This window comes from Bos mutus, chromosome 25, assembly GCF_027580195.1.
Source record: "Bos mutus isolate GX-2022 chromosome 25, NWIPB_WYAK_1.1, whole genome shotgun sequence".
Taxonomy (NCBI): Eukaryota; Metazoa; Chordata; class Mammalia; order Artiodactyla; family Bovidae; genus Bos; species Bos mutus.
This window is the reverse complement of record NC_091641.1, coordinates 15,801,261-15,826,919: the sequence shown is the minus strand read 5'-3', so window position 1 is coordinate 15,826,919 and position 25,659 is coordinate 15,801,261. Positions and strand designations below refer to the sequence as shown.

The 25,659-nt window shown below is 54.4% G+C and overlaps 3 protein-coding genes across 7 annotated transcripts; all 3 read right to left on the bottom strand.

Annotated features, from left to right (window-relative positions):
- Window positions 1-175: 175 nt before the first annotated feature.
- PPP4C (protein phosphatase 4 catalytic subunit) lies at window positions 176-8,408 on the bottom strand. Its single transcript, XM_005894474.3, has 9 exons — window positions 8,257-8,408; window positions 7,859-8,021; window positions 4,164-4,215; window positions 3,173-3,223; window positions 2,857-2,958; window positions 2,093-2,266; window positions 1,886-2,012; window positions 715-904; window positions 176-624 (listed from the first exon to the last, which is right to left on the bottom strand). The coding sequence occupies exons 2-9, from the start codon at window positions 7,954-7,956 to the stop codon at window positions 495-497; spliced, it is 924 nt and encodes a 307-aa protein (XP_005894536.1). The 5' UTR covers window positions 7,957-8,021; window positions 8,257-8,408; the 3' UTR covers window positions 176-494.
- Window positions 8,409-10,578: 2,170 nt separating this feature from the next.
- ALDOA (aldolase, fructose-bisphosphate A) lies at window positions 10,579-16,294 on the bottom strand. Of its 2 annotated transcripts, none has more exons than XM_070362708.1 (9): window positions 16,138-16,294; window positions 13,548-13,674; window positions 13,251-13,462; window positions 12,339-12,393; window positions 12,048-12,208; window positions 11,631-11,714; window positions 11,340-11,514; window positions 10,976-11,175; window positions 10,579-10,886 (listed from the first exon to the last, which is right to left on the bottom strand). In XM_070362708.1, exons 2-9 carry the CDS (start codon window positions 13,657-13,659, stop codon window positions 10,791-10,793), a joined length of 1,095 nt encoding a protein of 364 aa, XP_070218809.1. In that variant the 5' UTR covers window positions 13,660-13,674; window positions 16,138-16,294; the 3' UTR covers window positions 10,579-10,790. The 2 variants fall into 2 exon arrangements, with proteins under 2 accessions (XP_070218809.1, XP_005894535.1); XM_005894473.3 differs by lacking the exon at window positions 16,138-16,294 and adding an exon at window positions 15,039-15,191.
- LOC106700785 (uncharacterized) lies at window positions 13,681-24,087 on the bottom strand. 4 transcript variants are annotated; one of them, XM_070362710.1, is made up of 8 exons: window positions 23,973-24,087; window positions 23,468-23,503; window positions 22,372-22,515; window positions 21,965-22,120; window positions 16,768-17,177; window positions 16,420-16,503; window positions 16,060-16,137; window positions 13,681-14,100 (listed from the first exon to the last, which is right to left on the bottom strand). In XM_070362710.1, the coding sequence occupies exons 2-5, from the start codon at window positions 23,471-23,473 to the stop codon at window positions 17,064-17,066; spliced, it is 420 nt and encodes a 139-aa protein (XP_070218811.1). In that variant the 5' UTR covers window positions 23,474-23,503; window positions 23,973-24,087; the 3' UTR covers window positions 13,681-14,100; window positions 16,060-16,137; window positions 16,420-16,503; window positions 16,768-17,063. The 4 variants fall into 4 exon arrangements, with proteins under 4 accessions (XP_070218811.1, XP_070218810.1, XP_014333334.1 ...); XM_070362709.1 differs by lacking the exon at window positions 23,973-24,087 and adding an exon at window positions 23,720-23,853; XM_014477848.2 differs by lacking the exon at window positions 23,973-24,087 and adding an exon at window positions 23,733-23,837.
- Window positions 24,088-25,659: the final 1,572 nt, after the last annotated feature.

Sequence of the window (25,659 nt, the reverse complement as noted above, 5' to 3'; positions counted from 1 at the left end):
ACCCAGCCCTCTCTCTGGCACTCAGGAAGCCCCCAGGAGCGATCACTGGCACTGGACGGGGACCAGGAGGCTCTGGGCAAGCTGACTGGCTGAGCCTCACCTTGCTGGCAGGATTAGGGTTCTGACACGAATCCCAGGTCCCAGGCTGCTCATACCCAGTCAACACCAACCGAAAGACCATTTTTCTTCTTTTATTAGAATTTTTTTCTTTTTTTTTTTGTTTTTCTCAAAATTTTTATCTAAAAACAAACCAAAAAAAAAAAAAGGAAAAAAAGAAAACCAAAATTATTGGAAACTTCATGGTTCAAGTGGGGAGATGGGAGGAGGAGCATGGAACTGAGGCTCCCAGCCTCTCCAGAAAAGTCCTCACCCTCGAAGTGCCCTCTTTTGCAGGGAGAGCAAAGCTGGGGACAGGCCCCCCAACGCCCAGCCTCCGTCTGAAGAGGGCAGAGTCACAGTGGTCCGGGGGCCGGAGGGGGGCAGGGCCAAAGGGGTCACAGGAAGTAGTCGGCCACGGGCTTTTTGGAGGGGATGCCCCGTGTCTCTTGGGGAGCGGCCTCGAAGATGATGAAGTCTTTCTGGAGATGCTCGTCCAGCTCCAAGATGGCTGCCACATTCCCACAGCTGGAAGGCGGGGGAAGGCAGGGGCAGCAGTGTTAATAGAGTGGCTCAGCCTGGATCCCTACCTCAACCTCCCCAGCCCAGGCAGCTCACCGGTAGCAGTAGTTGGGTGCCGACCACACAGTGAGTACAGTCTCGTTGAAGTGCCACTTGTAACCTTCCATCACCAGTTGGTGGGCACGGCAGATCATGTCAATGTCGTTGGCTGCATTGAACTGGGCCACCACGTCACTGCCAAACAGGTAGCCGGCCCCACGGGGGCTCACGCCCCAGCCTGTTGTGTCTGAGGCAAGCAAGGGACAGGATGGTGAGAGCGCATCCTCAGGGCTGCCCGCTGCTCTTCGCAGAAGAGCCTGCCTCCCTCCCCCAGTGAGGCCTGTGCAGCAAGAACACAGGGCCCAAAGGTATTCTGAGGCAGCCTCGGGACAGGACAGCAAACGCTGAAGCGGATATGCTCCAAAGAAGAAAGAATTACCTGATAGTTGGAGCCGCCTGATTATCAGCGTGACCATCTAATTTACTGTCCAAACAGGTACATGCAAGAGTGAAAGGAGGTGCTGACAGTAAGCACGCTGGACAGCACCTGTGACTCAGGGCAGCCCAGCCAGCAGGGAGGTAGGGACAGGGCAGAGAGGGAGCGGAGGCTGGTGTCACATGTCACAGCACAAGAGGCCCAGACTGGTGCTGGGAGGCCTGGCTCTCATCTCGGCAATGCTCCATACTAGCTGATGCCCACAACACGAGGGCTCCTTGTGTGTACGTGCTAAGTCACTTCAGTTATGTCTGACTTTGTGACCCTATGGACTGTAGCCCACCAGGCTCCCGTCCTTGGGATTCTCCAGGCAAGAATACTGGAGTGGGTTGCCATGCCCTCCCGGGATCTTCCAGACCCAGGGATTGAACCCGCATCTCTTACATCTCCTGCACTGGCAGGCGAGTTCTGGGGGCAATCATTCTGGGAGCCTGATCCTTGCAGAAGCCCCTTCACATTCAGGAAGCCGATGATTCACATTCAACAAACCCCTGAAGTATGACGTACATGCCCCCCACCCCGCCACCCCCTAGCTCAAAGCACCCAGCTACCCTCATCCCTGCTCCTTATAGAGGATGCCAGCCCATTGGCCATCAAGCACCAATGCCAGTAAAGACCAGCCCCGCTCTGCCCCAAACTCACCTGCCCGGGGCCATCCCTTCCAGGCACCAGATCTAACCACAGGACCCCCTAGGTCATTCAGCAAACTAAGAACAGAGCTCTTGACCTCACCTTCAGGGTCGGACCAGAGCAGGTCACACATGGGCCCGTCGTGGGGCACCTCTTGCTTTCGGTCAATTGTCCGGATCTGGTCCAGCGTCTGGATGGAGGGGGAGAGCCCCCCATGCACACAGAAGATCTATGGGGAGAGCAAGACTGGCTCAGGCCTGGCACCTCTCCCAGCCCTCCTGTCCCCAGGGAGCTACACGGCGGGCCTACCTTGCCATCGATGATGGCCGACAGGCTGAGGTAGTCAAAGATCTCAGTGCAGTAGCGCCACACGGTCACCGAGCCGTACTTGCGCAGACACTCGTCATAGAAGCCGTAGACCTGGGTGATCTGACGGCTCTCATGGTTGCCCCGGATCAGGGTGATGCGGTCAGGATAGCGAACCTGGAGGCAGTCACCGTGCAGGGCCTGTCCCTCCCTCCTTGACGTCCTCATGTCTGCCAGCCCCGCTCCATGCTCACCACCACCACCCTGGTCCAGATTCTGGTCATCTCTGCCCGAATCGTGCCACACTCACTTCACAGGCGCCCCGACCCGCCTCCAGAGGATGCGAAGTTGAATCCTCTCACACTCCCTCCCACCTCCCACTTCAAGTACAAACCTAACCGTCCCTCCTTCATCCACCAGGTACGGACCAAGCCCTTAGCAAGACATTTAGAGCACCTTGTCATCTGGCCTCTTACAACCTCTCTCCCACCAACGGATACTGTATCCAGCTGAACTCCACTCCGGGCCACTTTCTGAACAGGGTGAGCCTCTCTTCCTTCCCGCTATGATGCCGCCCCCACCTCGACCTCATCAGATGCCCCCAAGTCAAGGAAAGCTGCCTGACCACCCAAGCAGAAACGGTCCATCACCAGCAGCACAGCTCAAGAGTTGGGGGCGGATGGGGCAGGAGATGAGGGCAGAAAGGATGCAGGCAGGTCAGACCAGAGGTGACCCAGGTCTTGGCTCCAGAAGCCAGGGAGTCCCACCTTAAGTGCCAGCAGCAGGAGAAACGTTTCGACGCTGTAGAAACCACGATCCACAAAGTCCCCCATGAAGAGGTAGTTAGTCTCAGGGACATCGCCACCCACCTGGGGAGGGAGGAAGAAGGTTCAGCTTGGTCCTAAACTCTCCGCAACCCACTGCAGCGGCCCACTTCCAGTCAAGTCGAGGCCCTTCTTCCACAATGGGCCCACCTAACTAGAGGCCTCTGACTCCCAACCCTGTCACCAAAGTCTCCACTCTCAACTAAAGGGGTCTTGCAGTCACCCCCTGGTCGCCTTTCCTGGCGTTTCCCACACTCACTCTGAACAGCTCCTTGAGGTCATAGAATTGTCCGTGGATGTCACCACACACCTGGAAGTGAGGAGGCAGGTCAGAACTCACAGTCTGGAAGCCCTACTGCCAGGGGCTGTCCTTCAAAAACACCCTACTGCTTTACTTGTTTTTAAATTTTGGCCTCATTGCATGGCACATGGGATCTAGTTCCCACCTGGGATTAAACCCACAAGCCCACAACTCCTGCAGTGGAAACACAGAGTCTTAACTACTGGACCACCAGGGAAGTCCTGGCTTCATTTGTTTATGGGTAAGAAATGGATTTATTTAGAGAAACACACTCCACAGACAGAATGTGGGCCATCGCAGAGGGCAAGAGCCACCTGGAAGTCCCTGTTTAGAAGATCCTTATCAGTCTCGGCCGAGCCAAGTGTGTGTACGTGCGTGCACGTGTGCGCATGTGCTCAGGCACGCCCGACTCTTTGCAACCCCATGGACTGTAGCCCACCAGGCTCCTCTGTCTGTGGAATTTTCCAGGTAAGAATACTGGAGCCGGTTGCCATTTCCTCTTCCAGGGGATCTTCCCTGGATTGAAAGCCTCTACTTCCCAGAGTCGAAAATCTATTCTCCCACCCCAATCCCCTCATCCCACTCTGAGTACCAACTATTCTGTGGGCAAGAGCTAAAGCAAATTCTTTCCAGCTAGACCTGCAGCTCCCAGAGGACCTGGCCTCCTCCTCTCCCTACTCCCTTCCAGGCACCCAGAATAAAGTCACTGGTAACACACAGAACATGTGGAGTTCACTCACTCACCAAATTAGAGTCCTTCTGCCCAGGCCAAGAGCATCCCTCCAGTGACTCCAAAGACCATGCCCACAACTGCCATTTCTTCTAGCAAGGCTCTCTTGAAGATGGGGCTCCCAGGGATGAGGGTAGACCCTGGAGCCCACAAGACTAAGGAGGACGCCCACAGGCCTAACAGACCACGCTAGGCTGTGGAGGGACGGCAGGTACTCACTGTGACTGGGGAGTCCACCCTCTGCACGTTGCTCTCCTCCACCAAGATCTCTCTGGAGACAGAAGACCAAAGTTACCAGAGCTGGGCCAGCCCAACCCAATTTCTGACCTTTTCTGCAGGGCAAGAGAGGATAAGGCTTGAACCTCCATGGGCCAGGTCGGAGGTGCACAATTCCCCCAGGCGAGGCTGACCACAGCCCCCAAGTTCGAGACCCTTCTGTGGTTCCCTGCAGTCGACAGGCCAAAGCCCCAGCTCTTGTTCAGCATCCAAGGCCTTCCCAAGGAGTCTGGGACTTTCCTGGCCTTGACCCTCCTGGCTGCTCCCTTTCACACATCTGGCAACGACTCCCAAAAGACAGAGCTCCTCCTCCTGTCCACACAGTGCCTTGGCTGGGCTCTTAGAGCCCGTCTCTCCCCACCCCAGGGGCCTTCTTCCCCTAGAATGCTCTTGGGCACAAGGGTGGTGCCCTGGGCAGGCCAGCCATCGGATCCACCTTCAAGGCGACATGCTGTTGCCACTCTTCCATCACTCAGAGGAAGCGAGAACTCGGTTCCCTCTTTCCTTGCAGCGTGATCTACTTCTGCCTGAACGAGCTTGACACGGACATCACTGTCCATTACGGACACCCAGCTTTAAGTAGCGCTGTGCTTTTAGATTTCGTCCTTGACGATCACAGGAGCCGAGGACACTGCAGTTCGCACCATGTGCCAGGTCAGTAGTTAAAGATTTCTGCATGGATGATGCGGGCACTCAAACCACCACCCTCAAAGGCAGGTGCTATGATGATTCCCACAGCTCAGATGAAGAAACCGGCTGTGGTCACACAGACAGGAACTGAATCAAGGCGGCCTGCTCTGGGGTCTGGCTCTTATCAAGTAAATCTGATGTGGGAGGCACCTGCTCAGCCATCACTCTCTCAGCCAGTCCCTTCCCACCAGACCAGAAGCTCCCTGGGCTCAGGGTGCACTGCGTAACTAAGGCAGCTCCAGGGAGGTGTGCCCTGGTTTCCAGGAATGGGAAGAGCCGCTGGTGGTGATCCAAGGGGCCAGAGAGCAGCCAGGCTCTCCCACCTGTCCTGCATCTTGTACCAAACATCCTCATACCACTGCTTACAATACTTTTCCAACTGACTTGGGAGGTTCTTTCCATCCTCATTGGACAAAGAAACTGAGGTTTAGAGAGAAAAGGGGCAGGATCCAGGTCACAAAGCTGGAGGGTGGCTGGAACTCAGAGAAGAGATCTCCTGAGACTTTATACCAGCCCTTTCCACAGACTTGGTCAAAACCTGCCTCCATGCCAGCAAGGCCTCAGCGCAATGTGGGAACCAGGCCCTGGCACCAGCCCTCTCAGGGCTCACGCTTGCTCACTTTCACTGCTGACCACTGACCAAAGAATGAGATGCTGTCTCTGGATATGCAGGATCTCATCTGAGCTCTGCAAGAATTTCAAAGACTTGGAGACTTAAGAGTGACTGGACCAGGGTCATACCATTTACAGATGACAAAGCTATACTTCATCCTGAAGACCACCTCATTCAAAACCTTCTGCTGTTCTCAACTGCTGATGTTTTTAATACGAGCAAATGCAGCTCCCAGGCCTTTGCAGTTTCAAGGTCTCGAGTCTCGGTATCCACTGGGCAAGCGAAAGTTCTTGACACCACCAGTCTCAGCCTGGGGCCCTGGTTGGTCCCCAGGAGGCCACAGCCAGATGCTTGAGATGGGCCTCTTCCAGACTGGGCTTGGAATAACAGTGGCCATCTCAGGCCCGAGCCGAGTTCCTCCAAGCTCCATCTCATGAGCTGGACAGGGCCCTCCCACTCCTCAGTAGCACCCTGCTGCCATTCACAGAGCCTAAATGTCTGCCAGGCTGTCAGACGGCTGTAGTGAGCATGGAGGACAGTCAAAGACCTGGATCCAAAACCAGCTTTTCCTCCGATCAGCTGTGAGACCAGGGGTAAGAGGCTCAGTTTCCTCTTTTGTGAAATACTCACCTCTGCCCTGCCCAGTGCACAGGGCTGCAAAGAGCAATGAAGACTGAACACATAACTTCTGTTGTTCTGAAAATCCCACACTATCCAAGCGTTAGCTATCATCACTGCCACACTGATCCAGGCCTTGTGAGGGGCATGAAACTTACAGGAAGAAGAACAGTGCCAGGCAGCAATGAGTTTAAGTTCCTAAAAAAAATGCCAATGAAGACTGAGGGAGCAGGGATATCTGAAAACATCTTGGGGCTACTCTGGTCAGGGAAATCTTGAGCTGGCAAAACATGAAGGATCACAGACGAGCATTTAAAAGGGGACCCTGTATGTTAAACAAACCCACACAGGCCCTGCCTGGCCATGACAGGTCTTTGTGAAGCAAAACCAAACAAAGAGCTCAATGGCCACTTTATCGGTGGCCTCAGTCAAGTCACTGCCATGGCTTCCTATTCTGTAAATGGGGAAAATTATTCCAACTTTGTAGGACTGCTATGGGAAGGAAATAGACATAAGGTCTTTGCCAGTATAAGGCAAGGTGAACAGCGGGTCTGTTGTTAAAAAAAAAAAGTGAGGTAATTCTGCTGACCCCTTCCACACAGTTCTCCAGTGTGTAGAAGCCACAGACAGTTCCTCAGGATGCAGGTAACTGGTCTCCTCACAGCTGCCCACACCCTTTAGACCTCTATCCCTGTTCTCCTCCTGCTGTGAATGCCCTTCTTTAGTGGGCCTGCCCCCATCAGCCCTCCAAATTATTTTCAGCTTTCGAGGCCAGCTTTTCTAGTAAGTTCTGTCCTTATCAGCACTGCCCTCTTCCCACAAAGTAGGAACAATAACACCTAATGTTTGTCTAACACTGACATTTAACCAAAACCTAAACACATTCCAAGCACCAACATACTCTTTACAATCATCTTAGTAAGTACTATTATCTTGCTTTAGTATCTCCAGAAGAAGAAACAATCTCAGAGACATCAAGATCACCAACATGGCTAGGAGGTGGTAAAGCTGATTCCAACCCAGTGCTGTCACATTCCAAAGACTGGCTCTTAATCACTACCTCATCCTACTTCCCACAGAACCCTTAGTTGGGCCTCCCTTCACACCTTGCTTATTTCTCCTCTGGCTTATTTACTACTATTTCTTAGGCTCCCACAATCAATGAGTAATCCAATTCCACTTTCTTGCATTATGGCCCGAAAAGGGACAAGACAGGAAAAACTGGCTTTAGGATCCATCCTTCAACTGTTGAATATGAGAGTCCTCACCGGTAAGATGGGATCAATTCCACCCACCTTTTAGGGCTGTTACTGGAATTAAAAGAATACTATAAACCACAAAGGCTTTAGCTTTCCTGCCTTGAACTCCTGTTCTTGCTGACACCTCCTTTTATCATCTTATTCTTCGAGATCTATCCCAAAGTTCAGTTCCTCCAAGAGACATTCTCTATTCCCCGCCCCCACCCCCGACAGGGTTGTTCCCCTGAGCTTCCTAAGTATTTTCTATACTTAACTCCACTGAAAGCACATCATCTAATACTTCAAGTATCTTTATCCAGGCCTGTCCTCACCCAACAGGCTGGTAGCTCCTGGAGGGAAGAGGCCCTATTCTGCTCCTCTCTGGAAAGCTTCCAGGATGAGCCAGGCCCAAAGTTTTCAGCTGGGTTTACCCCAGGCCGAAACCCGAAGTCTCTCTTCCCCGGAGCCAGCGGGCTCACCTGGCTTTAGCGCACAGGGCTTTGACTTCACTCTCCTTGATGAGCTCGCAGCGCCGTAGCTGCTCGATCTGCCGGTCCAGGTCGCTGATCTCCGCCATGGCCCACCCCCCCGGCGCGGGTCAGAGCCGGGGCCGCCGCCCCCTCCGCACCGCACAGGGGTCTCCTGGTAAAGGCGAAGATGAACCCCCGGATCAGAGTGTTCCTAGGGGGCGCCGGGTCAGCGGGGACAACTCGATTCTGGAGCTGGCCCGGGCCCCCCCCACCCCAACTCCCGCCTCCCCTCACATCGGCCCCAGGGCCCCCAGCGTCCCGCAGCCCGGGCCGCCCCCCGCTAACTCCCGTCGAACTCCGCGGGCCCGCGCTGGGGACGGTGGCCTAGAGGGTTCTCCGACGATTACCGCCGCGGCGACTCCGGCTCTGGCTCTCGGGCTCCCTCTCTTCCTCCTTCCCTTCGCTTTGGGCCGCCGCCACCACCGCTTCTACTTCCGGCCCCGCCGCGGAAGCAGCGGGAGACCAGTTCCGCCCCGAGCCGGATGTGGCGTCATACACGCACTCCCCCTCCCTCGCCGCGCCCTTACCCCACCCCCTCAAGCCTAAGAAGGGCAATAAGCCCGAGGAACCGGATGTCGGCAACGAGCGGGCGGAAGTGATGGTAGGCTAAGCTGATTGGCACCGGGAAGGCTGATAGGGACCTCAAACTCAGGGAGCTGGGGCACCGCCTTGTAGCTTTAGGTTACAAGTTTTTGTTTACCTGTTTTAATGGACCTCCCCCCAGTACTGATCCCTCGTGGCTAAGTGATAAAGAATATGTTTGCAATGCAGACCTTGGTTCGATCCCTGGGTTGGCAAGATCCCCTGGGGAAGGGAATGGCAACCCACTCCAGTATTCTTGCCTGGGAAATCTTATGGAGGAGCCTGGTGGGCTACAGTGCATGGGGTCGCAGAGTTGGACACGACTGAGCTACTAACACTTTCACTTTCCCCCGTTACAATCCGTGAGAGATGGAACTTGGTCCTGTTCACACTTGCAGCCCAGTGCTTACTTTGAACAAGGCTGGACCCAGTTGGCATACACAAGTATTTGTTCAGTGGGTGAAGGAATTCCAGTCTCTTTCCAGGGTCCCAGAGAAATCTCTGCCCTGGGGACCTTGGAAATTAGAAGCCAAAAGGACTCCACGTTCCCCACACCAAGTGTATACCTCAGTCAGCATGACCTCCCTGATTCCAGAATGGTCCCTTGAACTCAGCTGCTTATTGTCTGCAGTTTTGTTGGTTGTTTTGAGAGGGAACCTGGCTAAAAGAGGTTAAGTAACTTGTTCACAGTTGCATATCTAAGAACTCTGGATTTGAATCAAAGTTGATTTGAACCCAGGAAGCTGTGTCCTGAGTTCTAATTTCTTCACCTTCTGCCACTTACTCTTTCTGGTGTTCATGTTGTCGTTATAATAAAAACACCTTATACTGGCATTTTAAGTCCTCTGCTTCCCTAGTTTCTTGCTGCAGGCAGAGGAAGTGACTGGTCTTTAAACAAACTTCTTGGTGCTAGAGGCCTTTTGGAATGTCCATTTTGCTATCTTCTATGGCCCCTCAATTTTTATTTGCTTTACTTCAGACTGTTTCACAGAGAGCTGAGTGAGGCTAGGTACAGCTGGCGGATTTGAAGGGACACTAGATACAGTTCGGTTTTGGATGGAGGCAACAGATGCAAACGTGCAGAGAAAAGGAAAGGACAAAGTTCTTAACTCCCAGGAGGTGCTAGGTTTCTATGTAGATGACTCTATAGGGCTTCAGTAGGCGCAGAGATCAAAAAGATGAAAATTTTTTTTCTTCCTCTAGAGTGGAGCTCAGACAGGATAGAGTTCACATCAGGAAATTTGGGCAGTGGCAGGACTAATGCAGTCCCTGGCTATTACTAGAATCTTTAATACCTGAAAAGATCTGATGTCGTAAGTGTACTCCACAGCCTGGGTGAATGGGCAAGGGTTCCTGGCATGACATAGGGTAAGTGCAGGACCCTCATTCTGGCTGCATTGAATGCAGAAGCCACAGAGGTTCAATTCTTAACCTGGAACCTGAGCGCCACAGTTCTGTTGGTACACATTTGTGTGTCTGTGTTGTTGATGTGGGTGTTAGGATCCCAGGTTCTTCAAGGGGTTCCACAGCTCAGAAGTCAGCCCTTCTCCTTTTAAAGATGGGAAGACTGATGAGCTCAACAGCATTAAAGATATGCATTCATAATCTTGTTTCAATCAATAAATTTCCCAGAAAGATGTCCTAAGGGAGAATTGGGAATAATAGCCTATTCCTACAGAATACTTATCATGTTGCCCAGTTTACAGATTCAGGACAGCTTACTTTTTGTCAGTGGCTATTTTTTTGTGTATGTCACAGGGGCCTTCTATACCTATGAGTTCTGGGCCTAAAACTGAGGCTGAGGCTGCAGCCTCCTAAGAATGGCAGTTACACACACACTTCCTAACTGTAAAGGCCTTATCAGATGCTGCTGGTAGAAGGAGCAGAGCACTAGCTAGTTGGAAGAAAATCCACAAGCTTTTCTCATGAAGTCCCGGGTAAGCATCAAACAGAGTACTAAAGGAGCCCATCTCCTTCACCCACTTTTCTGCTCCAGAAAGAAGAACATAAAGCAAGGGCTCTTCTCTGAGTTCTGCCACCTCCCCCAGGCCTCCCCTGCCCTAGAGACCACAGACATGCACACCAGATTCCCCCTTAAATAGCTGTTTATTGGCAGTAGGCTGGAAACGGTGGAGTTAGCGTACACAGACAACACCAGGCACCAATGTCACAAGGAGGCAAGAGTGACGGGAAAGAGCAGCCTGGAGCCCCAGATGAACCCCCCCCCCCTTCTTCAAGAGTGAGTGTGGGAGGGGACGGGGCCTGGAGTGTTGAGGGGGCAGCCTTAGAACACGTCGGCTTAGTAGGCGTGGTTAGAGATGAAGAGGGACTCGCTGGCTGCAGCCCCTGCCTTACCACTTGGGGTGTACTTTCCTTGGCAGGCAAGGCTGTTGGCCTAAGAGGGGAGAGGAGCCAGAGTGAGAAGGTCCCTTCTCAGAATCCCATCCACCCCAGCACCCTGCCCGCCTCCTGACCCATCCTTACCAGGGCTCGCTTGACGTATTCTTCCTGGGCAGCCTTCAGGTTCTCCTTCTTTCCACCCCAGGCCTTCAGGGCAGAGGCCTGCAGGGCTCGGCCATAAGAGAAGGTCAGGGCCCACGGCTTCAGCAGGGGGCACTTGTTGATGGCGTTGAGGTTGATGGATGCTTCCTCCTCACTCTGGCCTCCGGACAGGAAAGTGATCCCTGTAGAATGAGGGGGTGACATGGGGAGAGGGGTTGTAGTCAAGCAACCCAGGGGACTGGAAGGAGGCCCTAGAAGCTGACCTGAAAATCAAGACCACATGGGCACAAGGATCACGGCTAAGTCCATCTACCTCCCAGAGGTCAAGATGAGGAATGGGTCTCACCAGGGACAGCGGGGGGCACTGTGCGGCGCAGCGCTGTGACAGTTGCCATGGCAATCTCCTCGTGAGAATATTTCTGGGTGCAGGCGTGGCCTGGGGTTACCATATTGGGCTTCAGCAAGGTGCCTTCCAGGTAGATGTGGTGGTCACTCAGAGCCTTGTAGACAGCAGCCAGCACCTACAGCAGGGTGGGACCGAAGTGGGGTGAGGTGGAGTTGGGGGACGAGGGTCACCCCAGGGGCCCCGGCCCAGCTCCCTAGCCCACCTCACTGCCCAGGCAGGCAGGCCACCTACCTTCTCGGTTACATACTGACAGCGTTTCAAGTCATGGTCCCCATCAGGGAGGATCTCGGGCTCCACGATGGGCACAATGCCATTCTGCAGGGTGAGGGAAGGGTAGCAGTGAGGCCTCCTAACCCAGAGCCCCACCTCCAGCCCTCCACAGCTATTCACCAAGATCTTATCCCCAGGACTCCTGGCTACACAGCCCTCCCCACTTCAAAACAGATCGGAGGAGATTAGCTGTCTCCACAGATCCACCCACATAATCCCTCTTCTGCCCTTCTGTTTGCAGAGCCCTTCGTGGACGCAAGCCTGGAGCTTGGTGAGGATTCGGAGCCTTGGGGTAAGCTGGCAGGTGGGTGGCAGGCCAGCTGCCACACTGGAATGGAATTAGGTGGGACGTGGCCTGCTGGGGACCTACAGGCCCACCTGCTGGCAGATGCTGGCGTAACGCGCCAGGACGTTGGCGTTTTCCATGATGGCAAGGGAAGAAGGGGTGTGCTCCCCGATCTTCAGCACGCAACGCCACTTGGCAAAGTCAGCTCCGTCCTTCTTATACTGGGCACAGCGCTCCGACAGCCCATCCAGCCCTGAAGAGGGGATGGAGGGGTCAGAGCCAGCCAGCGGAGGGGGCAGGTGGCTCCCACATGGCCTGGGCACCCAGAGGGGTACTGACCAGGGTGGGCTGGTTGGTAGGGCCAGGAGCTAAGCGGTTCTCACCTTGGGTGGTCGTCTCGCCATTTGTTCCTGCCAGGGGCACCACACCTTTGTCTACCTGCGGGGGTGGAGGGCAACAAGATAAGATGGGAGGTGGTCTCTGGTGCCCTTTTTTCAATCTTTGATCAGGGAACTAGATCTCACACGCCGCAACTAAAGAACCTGTGTTCCGCAACGAGGATGGAAGATTCCGTGTGTCGCAATGAAGACCGAGCGCAGCAGATAAATAGTATTTAAAAAACAACAAAAACTCTTGCTCTATAGCCTTTTTCTCCTCTGTAGCCCCACCCTGTCCCAGCTTTACTTCATCTCTCAAGTATCCTTCCTGGTTTGCCAGTGTTTCACTTAGCCATGGTATCTGGTCCCAAGAGGCAAGATACACACAGATAAGCTTGAATTCTACCATTTACTAAGTGTGAGCAAAACACTTCATGGCCTTGAGCTTCTGGTTTTTCAATAGTATAAACATAACCTGTGGCTTTTAAAATCACAAAGATTAAAATGCCAAGCAAGTCCCATAAGTTACTGGCTTCTTACACACAATTTGGAGGCGATCAGGGCAGACTCCACCCAAGTCTCCCCACCCAGTTCATCCCCACCACGACCCCTGCCTGTTATCCTGGATTTCTTGCCCCTCATCCATCTCACTGGGCTTCCCAGGTGGTGCTAGTGGTAAAGAACCCGCCTGCCAATGCAGGAGACACAAAAGACGCAGCAGGTTCAATCCCTGGGTGGGAAAGATCACCCGGAGGAGGACATGATAACCCACTCCAGTATTCTCGCCTGGAGAATCCCATGGACAGAGGAAGCTGTGGGCCATGGTCCATAGGATTGCAAAGAGTCGGACATGACTGAAGCGACTTAGCACATGCACATTCGTCTCACATCTCCCACCCCAAGGCCTAGCCCCCTCACCTTGATGCCCACGACGCCGCCCTTGGCTTTGATAACTTGGGGGAAGGGACGCCCATCATCGGCCTTCTGGTACAGCGTCTCGTGGAAGAGGATGACGCCCCCGATGCAGGGATTCACGCGGTCGTCGGCAGTCAGCAGCAGTTGGCGGTAGAAGCGCCGGTTCTCCTCAGTGTTCTCGGTGCCAATGGACTGCAGTCGCTTGGCAATGCTCCCTGGAGGAAAGCATCACATGGGAATTAAAGGGGTCAGCCCTTCAACCCCACCCCGGACCCTCCTCCCCCTGTGCCCTGCCCGCACCGGTGGACTCATCTGCGGCCAGGATGCCCTTGCCCGGAGCCACAATCCGGTGAGCGATGTCACAGAGCTCCTTCTTCTGCTCCGGGGTGAGTGCTGGGTATTGGTGGGGCATGGTGCCTGTCAGTGCCTGGGCGGAGGAGACACATGGGGGAAGGCTAGTTAGTGGAGTCTTCCCCTGGTCTCCCAACCAGCAGGGCCCCTTGCCTGGAGGTCAGTGGAAAGGCTCCCTACCTCCCCTGCCCAACTCCCGGCAGGTTTCGGGTCACTTCCTGCCCCAGGCTCTCCCTTACACCCAACTTCCCTATAGTAGGCCTGCCTCCTGTACCTTTCCTAACTCTGTTTGTTTCTGGGTGTTACCCAGCTGAGGGTGGGGTTGTATATTGGCATCTGGCCTAAAGGAATAGGCCAGAGCCATGGACAGGCAGGTCATGTGGAAGCTGGACCCTTCTGGCTTGCGCTGTGCCATGGGGGTCACCTTGCCTGGAAGCAAAACCAAACCGGAGTATTTTGGAATTAGAAGTTGTGCCGAAGGCAGAAGGCCCAACGTCCTCATCTGTAAGAAGCCAGAGAAGGGGAAAAGGCTGTGTTTCAAGCCACACAGCAACCCAAGGGCCTGATCTGAGATTAGAACTCAGATCTCTGGCTACGATAAGAGTGTTCCTTCCAATCCACCTGAGATCCCAGGGCTGGCCCAGGCTCCATTGCCTCAAGGACACCCCAAGGTCAGGCTGCTCCCCCCAAGGTGGGGGAGGATGTTAGGAAAAAAGTGGTGGTATGGGGTGGTCCTCGGAAGCCCAGAAAAGGGCGGCGGAGGAAGCCTTAGCCCGGGGTGGGGGTGGGGGGAGGAAAGGAGTGAGGGTTGCCCTCACTGCTCATGCAGGGTAAGAGAACGTGGAGGAGAGGCAAGCGCCCCACCCCTTCCCCTGAAAATGCTCCTGTCTGCTCCGCGGCTGCAGCTGTTCCAGGCTCAGAATCAAGGTCACCCGATAAGGAAAGATAGGGAAAGTGTTAATGGGGCATCATGCGCTGCCAAGGGATTTCCCCTCCTGGCCAGGGGCACCCGTCTCCCAGGACAGGGACCAACCACCCGCTTTTGGGAACCCTGAGGCAGTAAATGAGCTGGCTCCCACCCCTCGATGCCTCCTAGGATCCCTGCAGAGGCAAAGGGGCCATCATCTTTGCACCCGGAGTCCTAACAAGAAAAGGGGTGCGAGGAACGGCCCTTCATCTCGCCTGGCTTCCTTCCTCCCCGCTGTGACTCAGCGCGCGGAGCGGTCGCTGCGTTGCGCAGCAAACCCAGGGAACTCAGGCTGGAAGAGTCCGGGAGGCCCGGCTGGGAGCAAATGTGTGGGTGGTGGCGGAGGAGGAAGATGCTGGGGCCGCGTTGGGGGGCTCCGTGCGGACGCCCGACCCGCGTCTGCCCCGCGTCTGCCCCGGGATCCTTCTCCACGACCCCCTCCCTGACCTTCGCACGTGGCGAGAGGCGCTCACCTGGCACAGGAAAGGGGCGGGCTGGCGGGGCGCAGCGGTGGAGGGCTGGCGGAGTGGACTGAGGGGGCGAACGCGGCAATCGTCACCAGGACTCTGGTTCGGCGGCGCGTTCCAAGAGGAACGCAGCCTATTCTACTCCCGAGGCGGGGCGCAGGGGCAGGCGGGCAGGAGGTGGTTCCCGGCCTTATAAAGGCACCGCTCCGCCCCCCGCCGGGTTTTTCCCTTTGCAGGGGGCCGGAGGCGCCCAGGCGTCCAATGGCAGGCGAGGAAGTGTGCGAAAGGCCGCCCCCGAAAGGCGAAGCCGGGAGGCGGCGCTTGGGCGGGGACTGTCCGGCGAGAACCCGAGCCCTTCCCCCTCGTTCCCCCTCGGACGTGACTCGGGCCACATCCCGCGGGTCGCCAGGGCCCTCCCCTCCCTCCTCTCCTCTCCCGACCCCCCTCCCCTCCTCCTGGCGTGCTTCGGGGCGCCGTGACTCAGCCGATTTTTGGGCCCCGGAGGAGATGAGAATGGGGTGGGGTCGGAGGAAAAGCGGGTGGCAGAGCCCGAAAACAGCGAAGCTCAGCTTCCCTCCCGCAGGCCTATCGGGCGGCCCGGGGCAGCCCCAGCTTCCGGCGGCACTGAGGCAGCGAGTGTCACATTGTAACCGAATGCAGGGGCCCGGCGACTGCCCGCCCCGGCTCAGGAGAGGGCGGCGCGGGCAGGCTCCCGGAGCGCGAGCCGGCGGCAGTTCCGGGTGTCCCGCCCGGCGGGTATCCCCGCCGCGTCCGCGCTCCATCCCGGCAGGTCCGGCTCCCGGGATCGGGAGAGCCAACGTGGCCCGCGAGTGCGCACGCGCCCGCCGCCCTCCCGCGGAAGCCGGACCCGGCGGGAACCCGCTCGGGCCGCCACTCGGCCCGAGCAAGTCTGGGGATGTGAGACCAGAGTCCTTGCAAAATTCCCTGGCGCCGACTTCCCTCTCCAAAATCAAATCCGTCCCCGGCTGTCGGCCTCCCAGATCCTTTCTGAGCCTCCCCATCCTACCGGCCGGGCGGGTCTCCCCTCTTAAATCCCGGAGCCTTCAGCCCAACTCCAACCCTGCTCCGTCCGACTGGTGCCCACCTGTGAGGAGGAAGCCAAAGGAGCGGGCGAGCCTGGTCAGCAGCGAGTGAGCCAGGCCCCGCCCGGGCTGGGTTATAAGGCAGCTACCCCCTCCCCCCAACCGACCTTCTCCGGTGACCCCTGCCCTTTGCTCGCCATAGATCCCCTGGCAGGGACCTATATTTAGGGAAACCTGAAGCCCCTGACATTCAGGCCAGCGTGGGGCCTAAAGTGAAGGATGGGGAAGAAGCTTGTGGGCCTGCCTATTTTGGGGGTGGGGGGAAGGGCCCCCTGCCCACTCACCGGTACTTCAGAGATTTCTTCCTTGGAAATCCAGACTGAGGCCCTCAACAGGCTGTCGAGAGAAATAAATCTCTGGACAGCGATCTGTGAGGAAGGAAGGAGGGGTAAGAGGACTCAGACCTGTGGCCTTCCTTGCCTCCTCCTCAGATACCCCCTCCCCTGACTCTGGGCCTCACACGGGCTGTCCTGATTCTTCAGAGGCAGAGCACACAGGCAGGCACTACACTCACACCTCAAAATAACCAAGAGTCCATGGACAGGGTGTGCCTGGGGTAACCCTACATCCTGATAGTCAAGGCTCAAGTTTGTCCCATGCTCTGGATGGTGAGCAGTGTCCCCCAACCTCACCTTCAAATATGATCAGTTACTTGGGGAGAGGGAGTCAAGGGCAGGGGGACCTGCTGGAGCACCAGCCCCTCTCTCTTCTGGCCCTGCAAAGGGGCTGCTGTCCTGCTCGCCAAGGGCTCTGTGAGTCCCGCTCTGCAGGGAGCCAGGCTCTCCACTGCTGGTTCCCAGGTCGGTGAGCTGGGCAGGCCATTTGTGGTTCCAATGGCCTGGAGAAAGGTGTCCTGAGTCCCCTCAGGGAACAGGGCCTGTGGCCCCTGGGGGCTGGCCACTCTCCAAAGAGCAAGGACCCGGGATCGTCATCGGAGCTTGATCTCAAAGCAAAGGCAGTTGAGGCTCTGGCAGTCAGGAAGTTGGCACGCGCAGGCACAGTCGCAGAGCGGGCAGCAGTGAGGGCAGCGAGGGGCCCAGTCCTGCGGGAGAGGAGGGTGGGGTGAGGGAGGTGGGCGAGGGAGGGGGACCAAAGCCTGGAGCTGTTTCCTTTTCAAGGGAGAAGGGAACAGAGAGGCCTGGAAAGTCCCACTTGCCCAGTGGATCAGAGGGTACCATCCACCACTCATGGGAACAAATCAGCTCCTTGTGATGTTGAGAAATTAGCCAGGAGGCAATGTTCCTAACAACTGGAAGGAGCTGGAAGAAGCCATTTGTGGGGGAGGTCATTTCTTCTAGGCTTCCCAGTTGGCACTAGTGGTAAAGAATCTGCTTCCCAGTGCAGGAGACGCAGGAGACTCTGGACACTCGAGTTCCATCCCTGGGTTGAGAAGAGCCCCTGGAGGGGGGCATGGCAACCCACTCCAGTATTTTTGCCTGGAGAATCCCATGAACAGAGGAGCCTGGCAGGCTATATAGTCCATGGGGAAGCAAAGAGTCAGACCCGACTAAAGCAATTTAGCATGCATGCACATCCTTTCTTTCTTCCCATCTTATAGATGAGGAGACTGAGGACCAGAGATCAGTTAGCCCTGGCCCCACCCTTACACCCCAATGTTCAGCTCAGAGATGGTTCTATACCCTTACGACCTCATACAATTGCAAGTCATTAAGACAGGGAAAGCACACACACTCTATGATGAAAACCACCTGCTGGTTTTGTGGATTTCTTTCTTGGCCTGAGACCAAGCTGGCTGTCATTCACCCTCCATTTCTGAGCACCTACTCTGTGCCAGGCACAGACTGTGTCCATGAATGATTTTAAAAAGTCTTTCTAGTTTTCCTGAAAAATGGTAATTTTCATATTTAATTTTTTTTTACTATTTAAAGGGAGTCACATTTCTTTATCAGAATCTTGAGTAGAGGGCCTCCTTACAAAAGAGGAAATGAAGGTTCAGAGAGGGAGTGATCATGCAAAGGAATATATTAACTAGGGAAGGGGGCTGGGATAGGTCTGGGCCTGCCTGCTTCTAGCCCTGAGATCCCGCTTTGATCCCACTGCTTCCCAGGGCGGTGAATACCAACTTCTTTCAAGCTTGCCTAAGGCAGGGACAATTCACCTTCTATCTCCACTGACCTACCAGGGGACTCAGGCTCAGCAGGTGCCTGAAATACAAATGAACGTTGAATGAATGAATCAATCAAAGCATGTCATTTTTCCCTCTAGGCAAAGAAGAGGGGAGGCAGAAAGTCTGCCTCTCATGGAATAGGAACAGCATGTCCTTAGAGACAGGAAGGGAGAACCGGTCTGCTCCAATCCACTCCTCTCCTGCCGTGGGACACGGACGATCTGCCACTGCTCCAGGCATGGACTGGAGTCAGGCCAAGTGGCTGGAGTGGGTCACACCCAGGATGGGTGACAGAAGATTGGCTCCTTGAGGCCTGAGGCAGGGCTAGTGACAGTCACAGTTGCACAGCTCAATCAGACTCCGGGCCAAGCCAGGAATAGGGAAATGACCTTTAGAAGAGCTTAGGTTTTGGGGTGCGGTGTCAGATGACTGGTGAGATCAGATATCACTAGGGGCTCCGGTGAGGGGAGGGTGCATTGGCCCCTGCCAAAAGAATTCTCTAGGAGGAAGCAGAAGTATATCATGGCGGAGGGGAGAGAGCGAGGCGGCTTCCTTGTGTGTGATGGGGTGTGGTTTGGGGGCGTCTCTGGGGAGTCCTGCTCTGGGCTGAAGTCAGCTCTGTGGAATTTTGGAGGACTGCACCATCAATCTGTGTGCAGAACTGGGGGCTGAGAGAGGCCACACTGCCCTCATCTCAGAGGAAAGGGTATTAAAAGCATTTCTTGGCTCTGGCCCCCTGGCAGGGTTTGGCTCTAGTCATTAAGAACTAGCTAATGGATATTTCGACTCTCGCCGGCAGCCCTGTGGCTTCTGCAAGGAACCTGCTTTTTAAGCCCTTTTTAAACAAGGGCTCTGCATGACCGTTAACCCTCGTATTTCTCTAGTTTTTCACTCTGATTTCTTTCACTCTGGGGTTGTAAAGGCCAGCCACCGTTACTGTTTGGAGCTCGGGGTTTGAATCTAATTCAGGCCCAGGTTTGGCCGATTTGTGATTTGACCCTCAGTTTTCTCATCTCTTGGAGAAGGGAATGGCAGCCCACTCCAGTATTCTTACCTGGAGAATTCCACGGACAGAAGAACCTGGCAGGCTACAGTCCATGGGGTCGCAAAGAGTCGGACACAACTGAGCAATTAACACACACACACACTTTTCTCATCTCTGAAATGGATTTAGGAAGTAGAACACCTCCTTCACAGGGTCACTTGGGGAATCAGTGGAAGGCATGAAGCATGGTGCCTGGTACACAGTGAGTTCTCACCAAGGGGAGCTCTTCTGGTCACAGCTCTCACCCTTGAGCAGTATGATGAATACATATGTTGCACTCTAACCCTGCACTCTAACCCTGGTGTATGTGTCTGCCATGTAAGAACTTGCTAAAGATTCGCAAATTTCAATCTCATTCCAAATCTACTGGGTATGGGGCCCGGATGCCTGGCTTTCTGTTTAAGTCTCATCCCTGCTTTTGATCACACCCGGCGCTTAAGAACCAGAACTGTCCCGGATTGCATCATTTCTCACACTCGAATGTCACTGCCTACTTATTTCTCTCTGTCCTTTGCAGGAATGTAAGCCCCATGAAGGTTAGGGCCACACCTATCTTGTTTCCACTGCACCCCCAGGGCCCAGCACAGTTCTTCAACAGTAACTTCAGAAGTCTTTGGTAGTGTGAAGTGTTAGTCTCTCAGTTATGTCCGACTCTTTGCGACCCGGTGGACTGTAGCCTGCCAGGCTCCTCTGCCTATGGAATTCTCCAGGCAAGAATACTGAAGTGGGTAGCCATTCCCTTTCTCCAGGGGATCTTCCCAACCCAGGGATTGAATCTAGGTCTCCTTCATTGCAGGTGGATTCTTTATTGTCTGAGCCACTAGGGAAGTCTCAACTCTTTGGTAAGTGGATAAATAAATGAACGAATGAATTAGGCCCTCATGACACACTTGTGAAAGATGTAGCGCAGTTGAGTTTCTCCCATAGAGAGAAAGAGAAACCTGGGTTTTTGTCTTGGCCCGGCTTGAGGCCTCTGTGTGCCCCAACTTCTACAGCTGTGAGAGGCAAAGGCTTTGGAATATTTGCAATTGCTTTTGGTACCATAAGGAAACTGAAGAATACAGAGGCCTTACTGTGCTTTGTGGAAAGACAGCCCAAGGATGGAATGACCCCACCCCACCATTCATTATTCTAGAACCTGTCCTGGCTCTGGCAGAAGCTGGGTAGGATCAGGCCCTGTAGTTCTCCTGACTTGGATGCCCCGCAGCCCTGGAGGGGGCAGTGAGAGGAGTCAGTCCCTCCAGACAGCACACCTCATTCTCAGGGAGGAGGAGAAGCCCTTGACCACTCCCTTCCTACAGACAGAAGGTGAAGGGAGTGGGGTCCCCAGGGCAGGGAACAAGAAATCATTTGTAAATAAGCATTTTCTGTAAAATAGGAGGTTGGAGGACCCAGGGTCTTCTCCTTTTTCCCCTTGATCCCTGGAGCCCAAGCCCTGGGCCTCGTCTCTGCGCTACTCCTGAGAAATCAGAAGCAGATTATATCTGAAAGAGGAGAACTCCTTGCCCTGCAATTGATTTTGAAACTCAAAACTTCTTGCAGGAATTTGCAACTGCAGTCTGCCCAAGTTCTGCTTGGGCTTTTCCCCTCACTCTTACCTCCCTAGAGAAGGTCCCCATTTCAAGGGCAGGAGCTTTGCTGTCTAAATCTCTGAGCCCAAAATAAGCATGGCCTAGGAAGGTGGTCAGTGACACTTAACATCTTTAAAGCCACAAATGCAAAAACAGCCTGTCCTCTGTGAGCCAGGCTTCTCCCTGAAGGTTCTGTTTCAACACACGATGGAGCAAGTTGCTCTGCGAGACTGTCCTGTGGAACACTGAAGAAGCAACTAAATGCCCCTGAGCCAAGTTATGCCCCCTGCAAAAGGAGGTTAAAAGCATGGACGGGTAGCCAAGGTGTGATGTCAGGTTAAAAAGGGCAAGTGGCAGTTGGGAGGAAATAGTAGGTGTGGCATACATTTTGTAAAAAAGATTTATTTGGTTGCACCAGGTCTTAGCTGTGGCATGTGAGATCTAGTTCTCTGACCAGGGATCGAACCTGGGCCCCCTGCATTGGGAGTGCAGTCTTAGCCACTGGACCACCAAGGAAGTCCCTGTGGCATACATTTTTACCCACAGTGAAATACAACAGTGATATCACTGTATGTGTATTAGTATATAAGGGACACACACCAAACATAGTAACCTTGGTTAGCGGGCTGGCTTATAAAGTAACTTGTACTTTCTATGTATTTCTACATGTATACTTTGTAATCAAAAAACATATGTACATAAGAGTTTTAAAAATACCCAGCTCTGGAGGTTGTTAATGAAGTTGCACAGTATCTAGAACATTGTACTCACTCCAAGAACAGAAGGAGCTCTGTCTGCTTTAACTACCATTTTCAGAGGTCGCAGTATGCCCTGCATGTTACATAGGTCACCCTTCTCCAGCTACTGCCCTGTTCTTCTTTCTCCAAGTAGCTTTCGTTACCAGAAAATATCTGATATGTTGTTGTTTTCGCCTGTCTCCACCTGACCCAGTACCTGGAACTAGGCCTGGCCTAGAATAGGTGCTCCGTAATAAATTTTGTTGAACCGAAAAAGAAAAAAAAAACGAATGCACTGAGAGTACCAGGATCAGGACTCAGGGGCCAGGGGCCAGGACGAGAACTCACAGCTTCGGCGGGCTGGGGGCAGCAGGCATCCAAGTAGCGGGCTGGGCTGGGCAGGGGGAAGTCACAGGCTTCGGCGCAGGTCTGGCAACAGTCTTGGGGCCTGGAGGCGCCTTGCTTCCTGCAGGGAGAGCTGCAGTCTGTGCAGCAGCCTTGGGCCTAGGAGAGGGCACCGCTCAGGATCCCGGCCAGGTGGCGGGTTGGGAGGGACAGCTGAGTCTCGGTTTTGGAGAGAGGAGCCAGAGAAGATTCAGCTGGGGAGAGGAGAAGAGGGTCTCCTGGCCCAGGTGAGAGGCCGATATGGAGACTAAATGGCAAAGGTGTCTCAGGGTAAGAGCCTGCAAATGGGGGGACAGGCTGACCTCTTCCCCTGTCAGGGCCCACCCTCCAGCCCCCACCAGGCCCCTCACCAGCAGGCAGTGCCTGGTCAGCAGCACAAGACCCAACAGCAACAGATAGATGCCCACGGAGAGCACGACGATGGCCGGGATGGGGAGCAGCAGGGAGGGGCCGCTGACGGGAGCCGGGGTTGGATTCCACGGGCTAGAGGAGGCCTGGACAGCACAGGAAGAAAGGGTGACGAGACGTGGAAGGGCTGTGGGGACACGGAAACACCAGGAGGGACACAGGAGGTAGCTGGGAAACAGGGAGGAACAGCCACCATGTGGTGCGGAGAGAGTAATAGGGCTACACTGTCTGGGCCAGGAAGAGCCCCTGGAGAAGGACATAGCAGCATGCTCCAGTATTCCTGCCTGGGAAATCCTATGGACAGAGGGGCCTGGTGGGCTACAGTTCATGGGGTCGCAAAGAGTCGGACACGATAGCAACTAACATCTTCATCTTCGTCTTGTCCCCAACCCTGCCTTTTCTCTCGTCATCCCCATTTCAGCGCCATCAGAGACCTGTTGGTCATTCTAGACTTTTCCAAGACTTATCGCTCTTCCTTTCAGAATGCCTCTCCAAACAGACCTCTTGTCTCTGTTTCCGTTGGACTACTCTACCACCCTTCAGCCCACAGTACTGGCCTCTGTCTTGCACTCTGCAGTTAGGCTCCTTTCCATACCAGCTGTCCTTGAGTATCCCTCCCTCCCTGACAGTCCATCAGTGGCTCCCACTGACTCGGTCCAAACTTCTTATCTCAGTGACAAAGGCTCTAGTCTAGCCCTGCCTGCCTCTCCCTCTGTCCTCCATTATACTCCAGCCATACTGAAGTCCTGGCAATTCCCTGGCCTCTCTTTCACATCCACGTCTCTGCCCACGCTGTTCCTTTTTCCTGGGATGCTTTTCCTCCTTGATTTCCTAACTCCTCATCTTGCCAGAGTGTGGAGTGCCCTGCCTTGGCAAGGCCACCCCTGCACTCTTTCTGTCTCACAGCTCTTGTCCTGAGCTGGAAGGGTCTATGTTGGGTAAAGAGCTCCAGTCCAGGCGCCAAGGAAGGCAACGTCAGGGTAAGTTAGGGGTGCCGAGGGGACCGCGCCAGAGAGGAGTACGGGGCCTAAGACTCACGTCCATGGGGCAGGACACTGCCGGTCAGTCCAGGAGCTGCAGGGGAGAGAAAGTCCTGGGCCTCAATGACTGAGAGGGGCCATTGGGCTCGGGTGCCCGTTCTCCTCCTCCCATTTCCCCTTTGGGGAAACTGAGGCCCAACGATGGTCTCTGGTCCGAACAGTGAGGATCGCGGGTATGGGACAGCACCTTCTTCGAAGGCCCCAGCCCGACCCTCCGTTTTTCCCTAAACCCCGGGCTCCCTCCACCGACCTAACCCCATCACCTGCGCCCTCGGGGCCACAGGCAGGTCACGGATTCCGCGTCTTTCCCGCTCCAATCCGCCGTGGCGGCTGCACCGCCCAGAGGCCTCCCGCCGCTTCTCGCTGTTGCCATGGAGATGAGAGCACAGCTCCTACGGCGGCCGCCCAGACCCAACATTCCTTCTCCGCGCCTCGCTTCCCTCTTCCTATCTGTGGGCATCAATTCTTTGTAGTAGCGATCCGCTGGACTTTCCCGCACTTACTGAGTAGAAGGGGCGAGTTCCCGCCGCTACACGCCTGGCTCAGATCTACATCGTGTGCTGGGTCCTGCAGCGCCACAAAGGCCAGACTGAATCCCCGGGCTTTGCCGCCAACTGGCTGTGTGACTTCGGCCGAGTCACCGCGCCTCGCTGAGTCCATTTTCTTCTCTGTATAAAGAGGAAACGCCTGCCTCCCAGGGGTATTGTTAAAATCAGAGCTACTTCTTAATGGCATAGAATTATCTAATATTTTTTCAACCTGACCCCCGATCTTTATTGACAGTGCCCAAATTTAAGATTCATCAATCTGATCTCTTCACCCTTCATATCACTATCAGGGTGATTTCCTCCCATCCAGGTCAGATCTTGTGGCTTTTCAATTTTTAACCCCCCAAAGGGTTCCCCACTGACTCCAGGGTAAAGCCCAAATGCTTTAGCCGACTGTCCACACCATCCACTCTAGGTACTGTCTATCTTCGGTTTATTTACTTATTTATAATTAATTTATTTATTTGGTTCCACGAGGTCTTAGTTGGACAGCTGCACGTGAGATCTAGTTCCCTGACCAGGGATGGAACCCGGGCCCCCTGTATTGGGAGTACGGGAGTCTTAGCCACCAGACCACCAGAGAAGTCCCCTGTTGTTATTGTTTAGTCCCTAAGTTGTATCCAACTCTTTGCCACCCCATGGGCTGTAGCTCACCAGGCTCCTCTCTTCATGGGATTTTCCAGACAAGAATACTGGAGTAGGTTGCCATTTCCTTCTCTAGGAGATCTTCCTGACTCAGGGATCTAACCAGCATCTCCTGCTTTCTTTACCACTGAGCCACCTTGGTTTATTCATTCATGATGTATCCAACAGGGTCCCAAGCACTGCTCTAGGCTTTGGGACCCTAGCAGAGACTAAGGCACACAAATTTCCAGCCCTGGTGTTGCTTATTTCCACTGATCAGATCATTTGTAAACAAAATTGTTTTGTGCCCCATCAGCTCATTCATGTTTCCATCATTAGGTCTGCTCAAGGTTCCTTAACCGGTGTATAGGGTTTCATAGCCGCTATTCCCTCTACATAGAACACCCTTCCGTGGTCTCCCCTACCCCATTCCCCTACCACCAACTAACACCCTCATCCTTTGAACCACTGCTCAGTTTTGCCTCGGGGTGGTCTTCCTGCCTGCCTTAGGCAAAGGTGACTGCTTTGGGTACCATATACAGACGGCTGTTCTAGCACTTATCACAAGGTACTGAAATTCTTCATTTTACTGCCTGGCTCCTCAGTTAAGACTGCAAGTGCCTGGGTCTGATTCATCTTCATATCCCAAGGCCTAGCATTTAGTTTGGCTTTGGGGGCTCCACTGAGTACTTACTGATTCTATGAATGAATAGAATCAAACCAATCAGGTAATGTTATCCAGATGTCCTGGTTCCCTTGGCTCTTCAGGCACTTTGACCTCCCACTTTCTTGCTGACCTTTTTGATTATCCACACGTATGCTGTGCATATGCACACACACATGCACACTCATGTAAGCACACCTCCCTCAAAGAGGCCTCAGACCTCACCCTTGGTTACTGCATCCTGGCATGTTCCCCTGAAAGCAACCCAGTACACCTACTTCTGTGCACATTCTCTGCCCCGATATACCTCACCATGGCTGCTGCCTGAGGAGTTTCCTGCACCAGGAGGCAGCC

Coding starts and splice junctions, on each gene's coding strand:
- PPP4C (XM_005894474.3), bottom strand. CDS start 7,956: ATGGCGGAGATCAGCGACCTGGACCGGCAGATCGAGCAGCTACGGCGC. Junction 4,216..7,858: donor GCCCTGTGCGCTAAAGCCAG/GTGAGCCCGCTG, acceptor TTCTGTCTCCAG/AGAGATCTTGGTGGAGGAGA. Junction 3,224..4,163: donor GGGTGGACTCCCCAGTCACA/GTGAGTACCTGC, acceptor CCTCACTTCCAG/GTGTGTGGTGACATCCACGG.
- ALDOA (XM_070362708.1), bottom strand. CDS start 13,659: ATGCCCCACCAATACCCAGCACTCACCCCGGAGCAGAAGAAGGAGCTC. Junction 12,209..12,338: donor TGGCGAGACGACCACCCAAG/GTGAGAACCGCT, acceptor TCCCCTCTTCAG/GGCTGGATGGGCTGTCGGAG. Junction 11,515..11,630: donor GTCAGTATGTAACCGAGAAG/GTAGGTGGCCTG, acceptor ACCCTGCTGTAG/GTGCTGGCTGCTGTCTACAA.
- LOC106700785 (XM_070362710.1), bottom strand. Junction 22,121..22,371: donor TGACCAGGCACTGCCTGCTG/GTGAGGGGCCTG, acceptor GCCCTCTCCTAG/GCCCAAGGCTGCTGCACAGA. Junction 17,178..21,964: donor GCCCCCAGCCCGCCGAAGCT/GTGAGTTCTCGT, acceptor CCTCTCCCGCAG/GACTGGGCCCCTCGCTGCCC.